Source organism: Zychaea mexicana (genome assembly GCF_025766255.1).
Source record: "Zychaea mexicana strain RSA 1403 chromosome Unknown BDB00scaffold_8, whole genome shotgun sequence".
Classification (NCBI taxonomy): domain Eukaryota; kingdom Fungi; phylum Mucoromycota; class Mucoromycetes; order Mucorales; family Lichtheimiaceae; genus Zychaea; species Zychaea mexicana.
The window spans coordinates 343,422-356,503 of NW_026516671.1; the positions used below are offsets into that span (position 1 = coordinate 343,422).

Sequence of the window (13,082 nt, forward strand, 5' to 3'; positions counted from 1 at the left end):
GCAACTACATATTCAAAAGTTTTCAGGATGGTGTATGGACAACAACAATGTACCTGGAAGAAGCAAACGGTGTACTTCAAAGAGGTCCATCTACAAAGCACATTCCAAAAATGACACTTTGTTTACCCGTGTATAAAAGTCGCGAATTTCGGGTATTCTTTTAACACGTAATATAGCAGGCTTCAGAAAGACTAAATGTGGAAGAGCCAGCCTTCCAACCGCCCTTTCTTATTCTTGAGGGCCGGTATAATTTATTCCTCATTAAAAATCATTTATCTATTTGGGGCAGAATGTAACTTTATAGCCATCTGCACGGCACAGGTATGTGGATGTAGCGTCGTCATAAGCATAAGCTAGAAAGATGATGATAATAAGAAGTGAGTATACCCGTATTAATTATCTCCATTAACTACAGCCGTCACTTCCGTCAAAGTTCGCTGAAAAAAAAAAGCTAAAGCACTTACAGTACGCATCAGGGCACGCGGATTTGAATAGTTTGGAGTACTCTGATGGTTCACACACGCCTTCAGGATAGTCACCAACGCAACAGTGCTCGGGCGTACGGAATTTACTGCATGCGCTCTTTGGTCGGTTATTACATAAGAGGAAAAAAACGATGTTAATAAGCTTCTTTAAAAAAAACACCTGCTCCTCAGGGAGAAATGATATACAGCATTATTTACCTGGCAACCGACAACCTTGCCATTATCATCCTTCAGCTCAAGCTCCGTAGGACATTTAGGTCCTTGTGTGCAGGTAGGTTCGCCACAGCGACGGAAATCCTCGCTTGACGTTTTGTCAGGGTTGATGGGCTCCATCTTCATCGGTTCATTGTAACCATCCACCAACGAGATATCGTAGTAATCATCACCGGCTTGGTCCTTGAACAATACCTCTGCTAATGAGGCAGGTGCCCACATGCCAGCAAAGTTGCATTCTTTGCCGCTGCAGCTACGGCGACCCCAAACTCGGCCAGCCCAGTTGGGTTCAAAGGTAAATGTGTGTTTGTCACCAGCATCCACGTCGACAGAGCTACCGTACAAGTCGCCGTTCTCTGATTCGCCCACGACAAGCTTGTAATTGCAGTCGTTTTGCACAACAATATAAGGATTGGAGGATCGTTTAGTGTTGATGTTTGTTGAGGAATTGAAAGAAGGTGCGCCTGCGACTAAGCCAGAGACTGCAGAAACGACCATCCAAGTGGCAGCAGTAAAGATCATGATGATGTATAGGTAAGAGTGGGAGTAGAGATCAAACGGAAAAGAGGAGTAAACCCATCTTCTAGTGGATCAATCCGCTTCTTCTTATACTTGTGATTCGCGTGTACTGACAATGGGCCTGGACTCCATCTTCATCTGCTTGCACGATCCCGTTTTTCTTTACGCATGGTTTCAAACAAGTTATCAGTCAGAAAGCGGCGATATGTTTCACTCGTTTCTGGACATTCCCTGAAATTCATTCGGTTTCTTGTTCCTTAATTTTTTTACCAAGGTACAGCACGAATTAAAAGGTACCACCCGTATCCAGGAATCGGCTCAGACGGCTGCATTGACATCCGTATAATTCATGTGAAGGATGCTCACCTTGTGCTACCTACTAACCATTTTTACACAACCGTTATAAAAAAGGTTTCTTCTATCAGAAAGTTCCCTCTCTCTCTTTCTCTTTCAGTTATTCTGCCTTCCTCTCCGTTCTAAAACAGTTCCTATAACCTTGACTTTACGAATGCAACAAGAGACGTTCACCTCAGCAAAACTTAATCTCAGTGAAACACCCGCGTTCACAGACCTATCCCGCTGGCGATTACGCGTTGAAGAAGGCGCCCAGACCTGGCATTATCTTGAAACAGACGAACAATGTCGCGCGTGGCCTCAAACATTTTTTGACAGATATCATCTCGGCTTACCCACGGTAATGACACTTGTTGTCAAACTTCCCAACATTGGACCAGCACCACACTCGCGCGTACTTTTTTAGAACTAACTCATCTACACCAACTTTGTAAAAAAAAACAGAATGCAGCACCATTGCCACGTGGTAAAACACCACTTCAGGTTGCGCGCAATGGTTTTGAATTCTATCGACAACTTCAAACTGACGATGGTCACTGGGGAGGCGAATATGGCGGACCCATGTAAAGTGAACTTTCAGTGGGGCGGTGGGGGTGGGGCGATCTGTCATTTAGTAGACAGCTTTGTACGTGCTATGTTTGACACACAGTAATACGAAACATATGGTTTTCTAGGTTTTTGATCCCTGGTTTTACTATTGCCCACTACATTACGGGAACGCCTGTTCCTGATCCAATGCGATTGGAATTGATTCGATACATCTTGAACCGAGCACATGCAGAGGATGGTGGTTGGGGTATCCACATTGAAGGCATCTCGACTGTCTTTGGCACAGCATTGAATTATGTGGCACTCCGTATTCTGGGTTTGGGTGCCGATCATCCGGCATTGGTCAAGGCCAGAAATACGCTTCATAAGCTGGGTAAAATATCGCACTGTTGACATTCTTCACACGCATAAACCACGCATTGCTCACTAGGTCAATCATTACAATTACCAAAAAAAAAATAGGTGGTGCTGCTGCTATACCTGCTTGGGGAAAATTCTGGCTGTGTGCTCTGGGCGTATACGAGTGGCATGGCATGAATCCAGTGCCTCCCGAACTCTGGTAAAGTTGTCAACCTGCAATTGATGTTTTATTCTTTTCTTGCTGAGGGCAAGGATAGGGCGAAACAGAATTACCAAATTCTAGTAACTCACATTCTGTATTATAAATATCTCTCCTTGTTTCTCGACTAATAGGTGCATGCCCAAGTTCACGCCTCTTAACCCGGGTAACTGGTGGGTACATACTCGCATGGTGTATCTACCCATGGGATATATATATGCTTTGCGAAAGTCGGCACCGTTGACCGAATTCACAAAATCCCTCCGCGATGAACTTTACACCGAACCCTACGACCATATCAATTGGAACAAACAACGCAACAATGTCTCTAAAGCTGACTTGTATACACCTCACAGCAAGTTGATGGACTTTGCCAACGGTAATCTCAAGAATTTCAAAGCACGCATTCCGTATCAATCATAGTCAGGCTACTAAATACTTTTTATGATACATGTACAATTAGAGGTTCTCACTTATTATGAGTTGTTTCCGGCCAAAATGAACTGGTTGCGTAGTTACGCTCTCAAGGAAACCATCGAGCAGATTAGGATGGAAGACGAAAATACATCCTACTTGGATATTGGTCCAGTGAACAAGGTTATGAATTGGCTGTGTTGCTACTATCACTACGGAAAGGACTCGCGCCAATTCCGCGAACATGCGAAACGCAACTTGGACTTTATGTGGATGGGTCCCGAAGGCATGATGATGAATGGTACCAACGGCAGTCAACTTTGGGATTCCAGTTTCATTATTCAAGCATTGGCTGAAGCACAATTGGCCGATGTTGAAGTATACCGTCAGCATATGATCAAAGCGCTACAATTTATGGATCTTACTCAGGTTGGTGATCAAGAAACGGTTCTGCAAAAGATAATTAGATGACTAAATATCTACGTGTATGGCACACACATACACAATGCATCCAGATCAAGCACAACATGCCAAACTATCAAAGATGTTATCGTCAAGTCTCAAAGGGTGCCTGGCCGTTCAGTACACGTGACCAAAGCTACACCGTATCTGACTGTACTGCCGAAGGACTGAAAGGCACCATCATGCTGCAACAAATTCCTGATATGCCACAGCTTGTCAATACAGAACGACTCCGTGATGCTGTCGATGTCTTGCTCACCATGCAAAACAAAGACGATGGCTTTGCTAGCTACGAGGACATCCGCGCTACTCACTTGCTTGAATTGCTCAACCCTGCTGAAGTGTTTGGCAACATCATGACCGAATACAGCTACCCTGAATGCACCACAGCAGTGCTGACAGGCCTTGCTGCTTTCCGCAAAGTTGATCCCGAGTATCGTAAGGACGAGATTGAAGAAACGACTCGGCGTTGCTTGAAATACATCAAAAATGTCCAAGGCGAGGATGGATCTTGGTATGGCGCTTGGGCTATTTGCTACACATATGCTGCCATGTTTGCACTTCAGAGTCTTGCCAGTATTGGTGAGTTTTATGAAAACAGGTAAGAACCAATGATATTTTCTTCTATTTAATCCTTTTAGTTGCTATTCATGAACGTCCAGACATGATTGATACTCACTTCAAAACATTTATCATACAACTACCCAGTGGAAATGCTCGAAGAGGCTGTGACTTTATTGTCTCCAAGCAACAAGAAGATGGCGGTTGGGGTGAAACATACAAGTCCTGCGAAACGCACACTTATTGTCAGAACCCAAAATCTCAGGTCGTGAACACTGCTTGGGCTGTCATGGCTCTTTTGGATGCCAAGTACCCGGATGAAGAGCCCATCCGTCGTGGCGTCCAACTTATCATGGAACGTCAACAAGCCAACGGTGAATGGCTTCAGGAAAATATTGAGGGTGTTTTTAACAAGAACTGTAAGTTCTTTTTCTTTTTACCTTTAATAAATTTACAAGTAATGGGCAACAGAGAAGTTAATATCAGCAAATCTCATTGTAGGCATGATTTCATATCCTAATTATAAGTTCGCCTTTAGTATTTGGGCCCTCGGCAAGTACGCAAAGGCTTATGGCGATAAAACCCTTCTTCCTTAAGTTACTAGCATATCTCTTAATTCGCTGTATAGCTACCGTTACTCTTACTAATAATTACCTGAACTATTCTTTCTCATTATGCTATCAAAGAAAAACATTCCTTTTGAGGTGTTGTTTAAACACGCAAAAAATTGTACTTTTGTAATAATAGTCTGGCGTTGTACATCCGCTATATACTATAGCAGGATCTTGGTTGATGAGGACTACTTTCGTAATGAGTCTGGCTCCTGATGCTCATACACGGTGACGTCCTGCCTTTTGACAGTGTACATTGGAAAATGAGATATAGGTGCAGTCAAACTACTACAGTGAGCCATGGCTTGTAAAATCCAAAGAACTAGGAGTCTAAAGTATTTGCATGGCTATTAACAATCATATAATTGACTTTGACTAAAGCTCATATTGACACCTTTGTAAACTAAGCTTAAATAACGCTGCAGTAGCTTTTAAATACGAACGCAATGGAAAGATTGTCATAGAGAACACTTGTATCGAAATACGTGCAGACATTAGCTTTTCTAACCAAAAGTTGCGAGCGGGATTTCTGATGGACGCTAAACCTTCAACAACCTAAACCCAGCAACCCAGCCTTTTCTCGCCTTTTACATACACCATAAATATATATTGAAATGGAAGAAACACCTACTGTTCCAGAAAATGAAGTCTTGTCACTCATCATAAGGTAAAAAGCGATCCCTTTTTCTCATATAAATATAATACACTGTGCTTAAATTATCTTTTCTTGCTGATTATAGTCAGTTGATTGCTTACGGTTACTCGGCGATTGCACAAAGCGTTGCTGACGCGACTGGTGCAACTGCTGACATGACACCGAGCCACAAACTCGCTGATCTGATACAACTTGGCAAAGAAAAAAGTAAAGAAAGAACTCAAGGCAAATAGGATGCAATTAACTTAATTAGTTTATTAATGTATCATATATTAGTGGAAAGCGAAGGATCAGACGACGAAGAGTTTACAGCAGGCAGGACAAAGATCGCGTCCGATTCAGCACTACCCGATTGGAGTAAAACAAAAGGCGGATTTGATCCCGATGCCATAAAGAGTGCGAGTAAATATCTATTTAAGCGATACAAAATAAGATATAACACCGTAGAGTATTGGGCAAACGAAAATCATATGGGCTGACACGAAGCTATTTTAATCAACTACCTTTTTTTTCCTCTGTATCAGTGAGCAAGATGCCACCCAATTATGTACAACTCTACTATACACAACACAAAGGACCGTGTCGTACAGCAGCATTTAGTGCAGATGGTCGATTTGCAGCGACAGGCTCGCATGATTCGTCTCTCAAAGTGCTCGACGTTCAAAAGATGAAGAAACGGACGGGTGAGGCTGGCGACAAGCCTGTGATTCGAACATTATACGACCATACAGCACCCGTCAACGATCTTTCTTTTCATCCAAATGGCTTGGTCTTGGCCAGTTGTGCCGAGGATCAGAGCGTGAAATTGTTCGATTTATCAAAGTCGGGTGTCAAGCGATCGTTCCGTTACTTCCAGGCAAGTAAATTACTACTACTACTAGTGGAATTATTCTTTTAAATGTGTGTATGTGCATCTAATACCGTGACGAAAATTTCAGGACTCGCTACCAGTCAAATCAATCAGCTTCCACCCATCAGGCGACTTTTTGCTCGCAGGCACGGAGGATGCAGCAGTACGGATATACGATGTAAAGACGCTCCAATGTTTTACAAACTCGAAAACGGCCGAAATGCATCGAGGTCCAATCACCCAAGTTCGATATTCGCATAGTGGAAAAATATTTGCTACTTCATCAGCAGATGGTTCAGTACGCATATGGGATGGTGTGTCAGGACAGTGTGTGCGATGTATCGAGGGTGCTCATGGTGGTGCAGCCGCATCCAGTGTGCGTATCATGCGAAACGAACGATTTGTGCTGACAGCAGGAATGGATTCGACTATGCGTTTGTGGGATATTTCAAGTGGAAGAACCGTGGTTGAATATCGAGGGCATGAGCAGGTTACACAGATGTTGCAGGTAATGTATCTGTAGAACAAATGTGTCTTGATAGATGACCGGTGATAATGATTTGCTCTGCTAACATGAACCAAATTCTTCGGCTCTCCTGTGCGTGTATGTGTTCTTTTATAGCCTGCCTTTACATATAATGAAGATTTCGTTTTGATTGGTGATGAAGCATCAAGCAATGCTGTTTGCTATGATACCCAAACGGGCGACCTACTTTCCAAAATCTCGGGACAAAACAATCTGGTGCGATGTGTCGTACCATCTCCAACAGACAACGGCATTCTAACATGCAGGTAAAAATCAAAAATTGTCCAAGAAGGAATGGATGTAAAGCAATAATACCATTTATTTAATATGATTATATTCCACGTTTTGCTATCTTTATTAGTGATGATTATCGAGCAAGATATTACATGTCAGAATTGGAGCAATAGTACTTTACAAACCATTACCATTAAAAAATCACCAACATTACTACTACTATATAGTTTCATCATTTTCATTATCATCCCCTCCCTCATCATTTCATTGTTTTAATGACAAAAAAAACTACAAAATTTTACTTTCGAGCCAAAGTAGATACATCGTGTTTTCCATTGCAGCATTGGCGGATGTTAACAAAATCTTCGTCGTCGTCGTCGTCATCAGCATCTGAAAAAATACTGTCTTGTGGTGAAGAAGTGCTGCTACTACTTCCTTGAAAGATGGAACTATTCAAGAATGCGGTGCTGTAGGTTGAGAGTGTGTTGCTGCCGGATAAGGTAGAAACACCACAGCTGCTACTGCTGTTGTTATTGTTGAGAGATGACATGCGCGCAACAACATGATGATCAGATTCTTCAACTACGAGTCCAGGACGTCCCAGTAAATAGCATAATGCTGTGATCCATTGGTGGTGCTGGTCCATGGTTTGAGCATGGAGCATCAAATCCCTGACAGACGTGCGAATAAGCAGATTTGATGGAACGGATGAACAAGGGTTCTCCGTGCAAGGAACTGACCAAACATCCTTGATGAAAGCTTTTTACAAAAGAATAGATCATGTGTGCTTCATTGTTAGAGTTACACAATTCTTCTACATTTGATCCATGATAAATATGAGTGTTTCTCCTCTACCTCGTTTAGACTTTGTTTCGTCATGATCGATTCCTGGCGGCTTTGCACTCCAGTATAATGTTCTGGTGTAAGGGTGAATCCAAACAAAGCGCATATGCCCTTTGCGGTGTGAAATACCGTTTTTCCCCCTGACGTAGTACCGAGTATGCTTCCACATCCAACTGCCAATCATGGTCTGTGTCACAGCTTCCACGATGGCTGGATCAATTGTGACATTTTCGTGGTCGCTACCAGCACCATTTCTCAATCCTGCGGCTGTTGCTTCCATCTCGTTTAAAGTGTTCAGCTTATTAACAGCTGTTGTTCGTGAAGGGCGTCGTTGTCGTTTGGTGGTAAGGCTATCGGATACCGACGTGATTGGAAACACTGTGTCTTTACTAGAATTACGATCCTGAACAGTGACAGTACTTCCTCTGGGCGTTGCAATGGAAAACGACGGGATTGGTGTTGGTGGAGGTGAAGTTACTGTATTGGAAGCACGTGACGGAGATTTAGGCAAGGTGTCGTTGTATTTGGATGCATATTCCAGTAGTTTCGATTTTCCAAGGGATCCAATTGTTGTAGGAGCAAATTCCACATGAGGGGAATTCTTCTGCTGTTGCTTTGGTGGATGTTCTGCTGAAGATAATGTAGGTGGCGTGGATATAGTAGCTACAGGACGCACAGTGGTGGCTGTGTTAGATCGCTGTTTCCGATTGAGTAGAGTTGTCGATGTCTCATGGAGAGCACGCTTGATAGGCTCAAGGTAGTTGTGTCGTTGGGTTACTCGTTGTTGTTGTTGTTGAGCTGATCTTGAAGACAGCAACGGTTCGTCGACGTTGCTGCTACATTGGACGACAGCATCTACAGTAACCACGGTAATAGGTTCGTCTGTCTGCGTCTCTACGTTGATTTTATTCAGCTTGTCGGTTTGTGCTTCACCATTTTTAATAGTAGTGCTATTGCTGTTATTGTTGGTGTTCGTGTTCGTGTTGATCCCAGAGCTTTGGAGCTCACTGAACAAGGAATTCTGCATGTGTTTCCCTTCAATGCCAGAGCCTCCGCCATTATCACTCTCCTCCTTATCAGCAGTATGTTCGCCATTGTTATCATCGCTTTCACCGCTCTCCGCAACGTGGGTCATGCTATTGCGTTTTTCTTGTCGAGCACGATAACGTCGATGCTGTTTTCGTCTATGAGACTGGTTCGTCATAGAGTCGCGCCGCAGATCTTCGATTGTTTCTTGACTCTCGGCCAGCAACTTTTTGGTTTCGATCCCATCCAGCTTTTCCTTATGCAATGTCGTGCGTAAGCTCGAAATAATTTCCTGCGCATGAGCTAGCGACTGTTGTAGGGTTTCTTTCTCGAGGTGATGATGATGATGCTGTTGTTGTTGTTGAGCTATCGCATGTTGTTGAGGGGGTGATCCTGGAGGCGTTGTTGTTGGCTCGTCTGTGCGTGATGATGGTTGTGGATCAGGTGGGAGTGCGGATTTGGGCGGTGGGGACGACGAAGCTTGGTTTTTGTTGTCTGTTGAAAGGGCTACCTTGTTCTTCCATAGATTGGTTTCCGTAGTGGCCGTCTGCAATTGCTGGTGTAAATGGGCGTTTTCCTTTTTCAGTGCTCGTAACTCCTTGACTAACGTGAGACGATGCTGTTCGAGCTGTCGTGCGGCATTGTTTGTTTCCTGTTCGGTTCTACATTGTTCCGCAGATTTGTTGTGGATTTGTTCAAGCTGCTTTTCCAGCCGAGTGCATTCGGCAGACATCCGAGATAGCTTGGTGTTGGTCGTTTCGAGATGTTCTTCTAACTCTTGCTTTGCAAGCTCCAAGTTCCAGATTTCGTCTTTCATACCATCTAATAGCCGTAGCAGTATTACAGGTTGTTTAATTTTTAAATTTATCCTAGTTGATGAGTATCCGCACCATCATCTAAGTATGATAATGGTGATGATGATGATAGACAAGAAAAGAAGATGGCACTACACACCTTGCTGTTTCTCCAGTTGAAGACGCTGTCGCACCGCATGCTCGTGTTCTTGCTGCTCGGACGCCCAGGTTGCTTCTAGTTCCTTGACTTGGCAACGTAATCTTCGTACTTCGGCAACAAGGCTACTGCCAATTTCCGTAGCAAGATCTGCTGGATGCTGTTTTTGTTGTTGCCTTGTTGAATTGACTGGTGGTCGCAGTTTCTACATATACGAATATATCACATTCTTGTTTTGAGCAACAGATCGCATACGTGTACTCACGAGTGACGCAAAGGCAACGCACAAAAGTGATACAAAAAAGTGCCACATAATATGTATGTGTTCGTATGCTAGAATGCTACATACCCTTTGGGCTGCGGTGTCGCCACCATTTGTGTTGTCGGGAATCGCTAGGCTTTCAACCTCAAAAACATTCTTTAAATGGTCTACTGTTGCTTTTGATGCTAAAGTGTCAACAAAACACACTATGTACTCAAGACATGCTACGTCAATAAGTGATTTTTAAGACATGCTTACGCTTATCACACGATGTCATAGATTCATAGCCTGGAGAAAAGTCGCTGTTCCCGTACTGATGATGGCTGTAAATAGAAGAAGTCATATCAAAAAGGAGGCAAAAAATAGAATGCGTGCTGCTTTTATATTGGTGTGTATAAAGAAGAAAACAATGAAGATGAAAACAAGAGAGAGAATAAGGGAAGAAAAGAAAGAGGGCGTTTTTAAGCGTGACCCATGCTTTCTATCAAAAACCACAAAGAGGGGAAAATGTTTTTGTGTATGTTGTATGTGTCAAGTCGCATGACTTGGTTTGGGGTTGGGAGGGGCTCTTGAGAGGAAGAAGAAGACTAAGTAAGTAGATGTGAAGGGAGGGAGATATGCACAAGACAGTTTTTTATGATAAACAATATGCCGAGTCATTCTACTACACGCAGCGACTATAACACATGAACAAGGTGGATCTTATAATTCGGCATCCACAGCTCTGCAGTTGACGTTGCACTTTCGCAAATGGTCCTTGACGTTCTGGATAGGCACCTCGCGGCGATGGAAGATACCTGCGGCCAAAGCGGCTTCCACGTTGGTCTTTTCAAACACTTCATCAAAGTGTTCGACGCATCCAGCACCGCTTGATGCGATCACGGGAATGCTGACTGCAGCCTTGACGTCGTTGATCAACTCCAGCTCATAGCCCGAGTTGGTTCCGTCGCGGTCCATGCAGTTGAGCAGGATTTCACCGGCACCCAAAGCTTCACAAGCAGTAACCAGCTGGTGGACATCGATATCACGTCCTTCACGACCGCCCTTGACTGTGCACTGATACCAGCAGTACTCCTCGCCGTTGGGGCCCTTTTGGCTGTTCTTGACAACGCGGTGGATGGTTTCGCTTGGGTCTTTGACATACACCCGTCGAGGGTCAACCGAGACAACCACAGCTTGAGCACCATATGCCTTGGCAATCGTCTCAATGGCCGACGTGCCATCCTTTTTGCAGCCGTTGGCAAGGTATTTTTCAACTGCATAAACCGCATCGCTGCCAATCGAAACCTTATCGGCACCTGATCTAAAGTACTCGCCTGCAACTTCAAAGGCGGGGTGGATTGTGCCATCGGGATCGACCACATCGCGGATACCGCCACCAATGGTCAAGGGCACAAACACCGTCTCAGAAGTGCGCTTCAACACTTCCAACATTGGCAGATCTCCCAGAGGGCAGTTACGGAAACTGGTAATGTTCAAGAACGTCACCTCGTCGGCACCTTCTTCAAAATAACGTCGAGCCAGATCGACGGGCTTGCCCAAGTTACGTACGTCGTTACCATCGCCTATCTTTTCACGGACATCATACTGATCACCCTTGGTCACGACCAAATCGCCATTGTCGTTCGATCGTACATCCAAGCATGCAATGATACGCTTGGTCAAACGGTTTGCTGGTACTACGGGCTCCTTCACGACAACTTTGGAATCATCAACAATGCCCGTGCCTGTCAAGAACGAGCGAAGCACACGCAAACCGGCATATCCACTCTTTTCGGGATGGAACTGTGTTGCGAATACGTTGCCGCGCTGGACTGAGCTGACAAATACTTCGTCGCCGTATTGGGTGGTTGTCAAGACCCAGTCTTTGACTTTGTCGGTATAAGGGACGGCGAATGAGTGCACAAAGTAGTATTCGGAGTCATCGTTGATGCTGTAGTTGATGGCTTGACCGCTGATCGTAGCGTCGTCGGCACCTTCGGGCGTGCTCTTGAGCACTTGAGCAGCGTTCCAGCCCATGTGAGGAACGGCTTTGGTATCTTTGTTGAATTCTTTGACAATCCCTGGAATGACGCCCAAACCGGCCAGGTTGCTTTCATCGGAACCTTCAAACAAGCTCTGCATGCCGACGCAAATGCCCATGAATGGTCGTCCAGACGCAATGTACTCCTTTAAGGGTTGTGCATAGCCCTTCTTATTCAGGGCTTCCATGGCATGACCGAATGCGCCCACACCAGGGAAAATAAGTTTCTACAAATATATCATAATCATTACTGACTGCAACTTCGTACCTATTTTTGGTTGACAGCTATCACGCGGGCACACTGCTGTCGACGAATCGCTTGGTTAAAAAACTTACGTCTGCCTTGAGAATGTCAGAAGGATCTTTAACGAACTGTAATTCATAGCCTAAACGGTTGACAGCGTTCACCAAGCTACGGACGTTGCCGGCACCATAGTCGAGCATATAAAGGCCAGGCATGGTTGTAAGTATGCGATTTTAGTTTTTGTCAAGGAGCTGATCAAGCCTCGGAACGAGGGAAGCGGGGGAACCTTTTTATACCAGTGCGTGGCTTATCAATTTCGGTCGATGATGTTACAGTCAAATTAGTGAGTCATCCTGGATCAAATTTCGAATGCAAACTATCTTTATCTGCTCGCTCATTAACCCCACACGCATTATCTATCTTAGCTCGCACCCCTTTTAGGAAGTTACAGAGAGTTGTCCCAACTACTCGGATCACTTGTGTCGAAGTTACTCGGACTTTTTAAGATCATTTGTTTGATTCATTGTACGCCACGTATTGGTAAAGGAGAATTCGATGCACGCACTCATTATGCAGCAATATAAAGCATTTAAGTAAAGGTGTTTGTTTGTGCTTTTATTACAGCGGAAAAATAACAATCAACATCGCTGTGTTGTTTCATCGAGCATATATCGCAAAGTAATGTTGTTAAGCAAGGAGTAGAAGGGAGAAAGAAAAGTGTTATGCTGCTACTACAAGCTG

General features: G+C 44.2%; 5 protein-coding genes across 5 annotated transcripts; 2 read left to right on the forward strand and 3 right to left on the reverse strand.

The window, feature by feature from the left end:
* Positions 1-276: 276 nt before the first annotated feature.
* Positions 277-1,196, reverse strand: BDB00DRAFT_756335 (thaumatin; the record flags this gene model as incomplete). The annotated part of the gene is made up of 3 exons (XM_053118899.1): positions 277-353; positions 465-582; positions 684-1,196. 3 exons carry the CDS (start codon positions 1,194-1,196, stop codon positions 277-279), a joined length of 708 nt encoding a protein of 235 aa, XP_052983921.1.
* Positions 1,197-1,667: 471 nt separating this feature from the next.
* Positions 1,668-4,881, forward strand: BDB00DRAFT_803515 (terpenoid cyclases/protein prenyltransferase alpha-alpha toroid). Its single transcript, XM_053122024.1, has 9 exons — positions 1,668-1,911; positions 2,016-2,134; positions 2,246-2,493; positions 2,583-2,679; positions 2,814-3,058; positions 3,143-3,522; positions 3,609-4,156; positions 4,264-4,535; positions 4,618-4,881. The coding sequence occupies exons 1-9, from the start codon at positions 1,726-1,728 to the stop codon at positions 4,710-4,712; spliced, it is 2,190 nt and encodes a 729-aa protein (XP_052983922.1). The 5' UTR covers positions 1,668-1,725; the 3' UTR covers positions 4,713-4,881.
* A 257-nt stretch (positions 4,882-5,138) lies between these two features.
* BDB00DRAFT_585543 (WD40-repeat-containing domain protein) lies at positions 5,139-7,228 on the forward strand. Its single transcript, XM_053117949.1, has 7 exons — positions 5,139-5,394; positions 5,468-5,589; positions 5,659-5,784; positions 5,907-6,238; positions 6,321-6,740; positions 6,855-7,024; positions 7,120-7,228. The coding sequence occupies exons 1-7, from the start codon at positions 5,342-5,344 to the stop codon at positions 7,163-7,165; spliced, it is 1,269 nt and encodes a 422-aa protein (XP_052983923.1). The 5' UTR covers positions 5,139-5,341; the 3' UTR covers positions 7,166-7,228.
* Positions 7,229-7,290: 62 nt separating this feature from the next.
* On the reverse strand, positions 7,291-10,427 carry BDB00DRAFT_936108 (uncharacterized protein; the record flags this gene model as incomplete). The annotated part of the gene is made up of 5 exons (XM_053129215.1): positions 10,333-10,427; positions 10,162-10,250; positions 9,816-10,017; positions 7,848-9,683; positions 7,291-7,751 (listed from the first exon to the last, which is right to left on the reverse strand). Exons 1-5 carry the CDS (start codon positions 10,415-10,417, stop codon positions 7,291-7,293), a joined length of 2,673 nt encoding a protein of 890 aa, XP_052983924.1. The 5' UTR covers positions 10,418-10,427.
* On the reverse strand, positions 10,428-12,870 carry BDB00DRAFT_803521 (uncharacterized protein). The gene is made up of 3 exons (XM_053122025.1): positions 12,767-12,870; positions 12,434-12,684; positions 10,428-12,324 (listed from the first exon to the last, which is right to left on the reverse strand). The coding sequence occupies exons 2-3, from the start codon at positions 12,554-12,556 to the stop codon at positions 10,777-10,779; spliced, it is 1,671 nt and encodes a 556-aa protein (XP_052983925.1). The 5' UTR covers positions 12,557-12,684; positions 12,767-12,870; the 3' UTR covers positions 10,428-10,776.
* Positions 12,871-13,082: the final 212 nt, after the last annotated feature.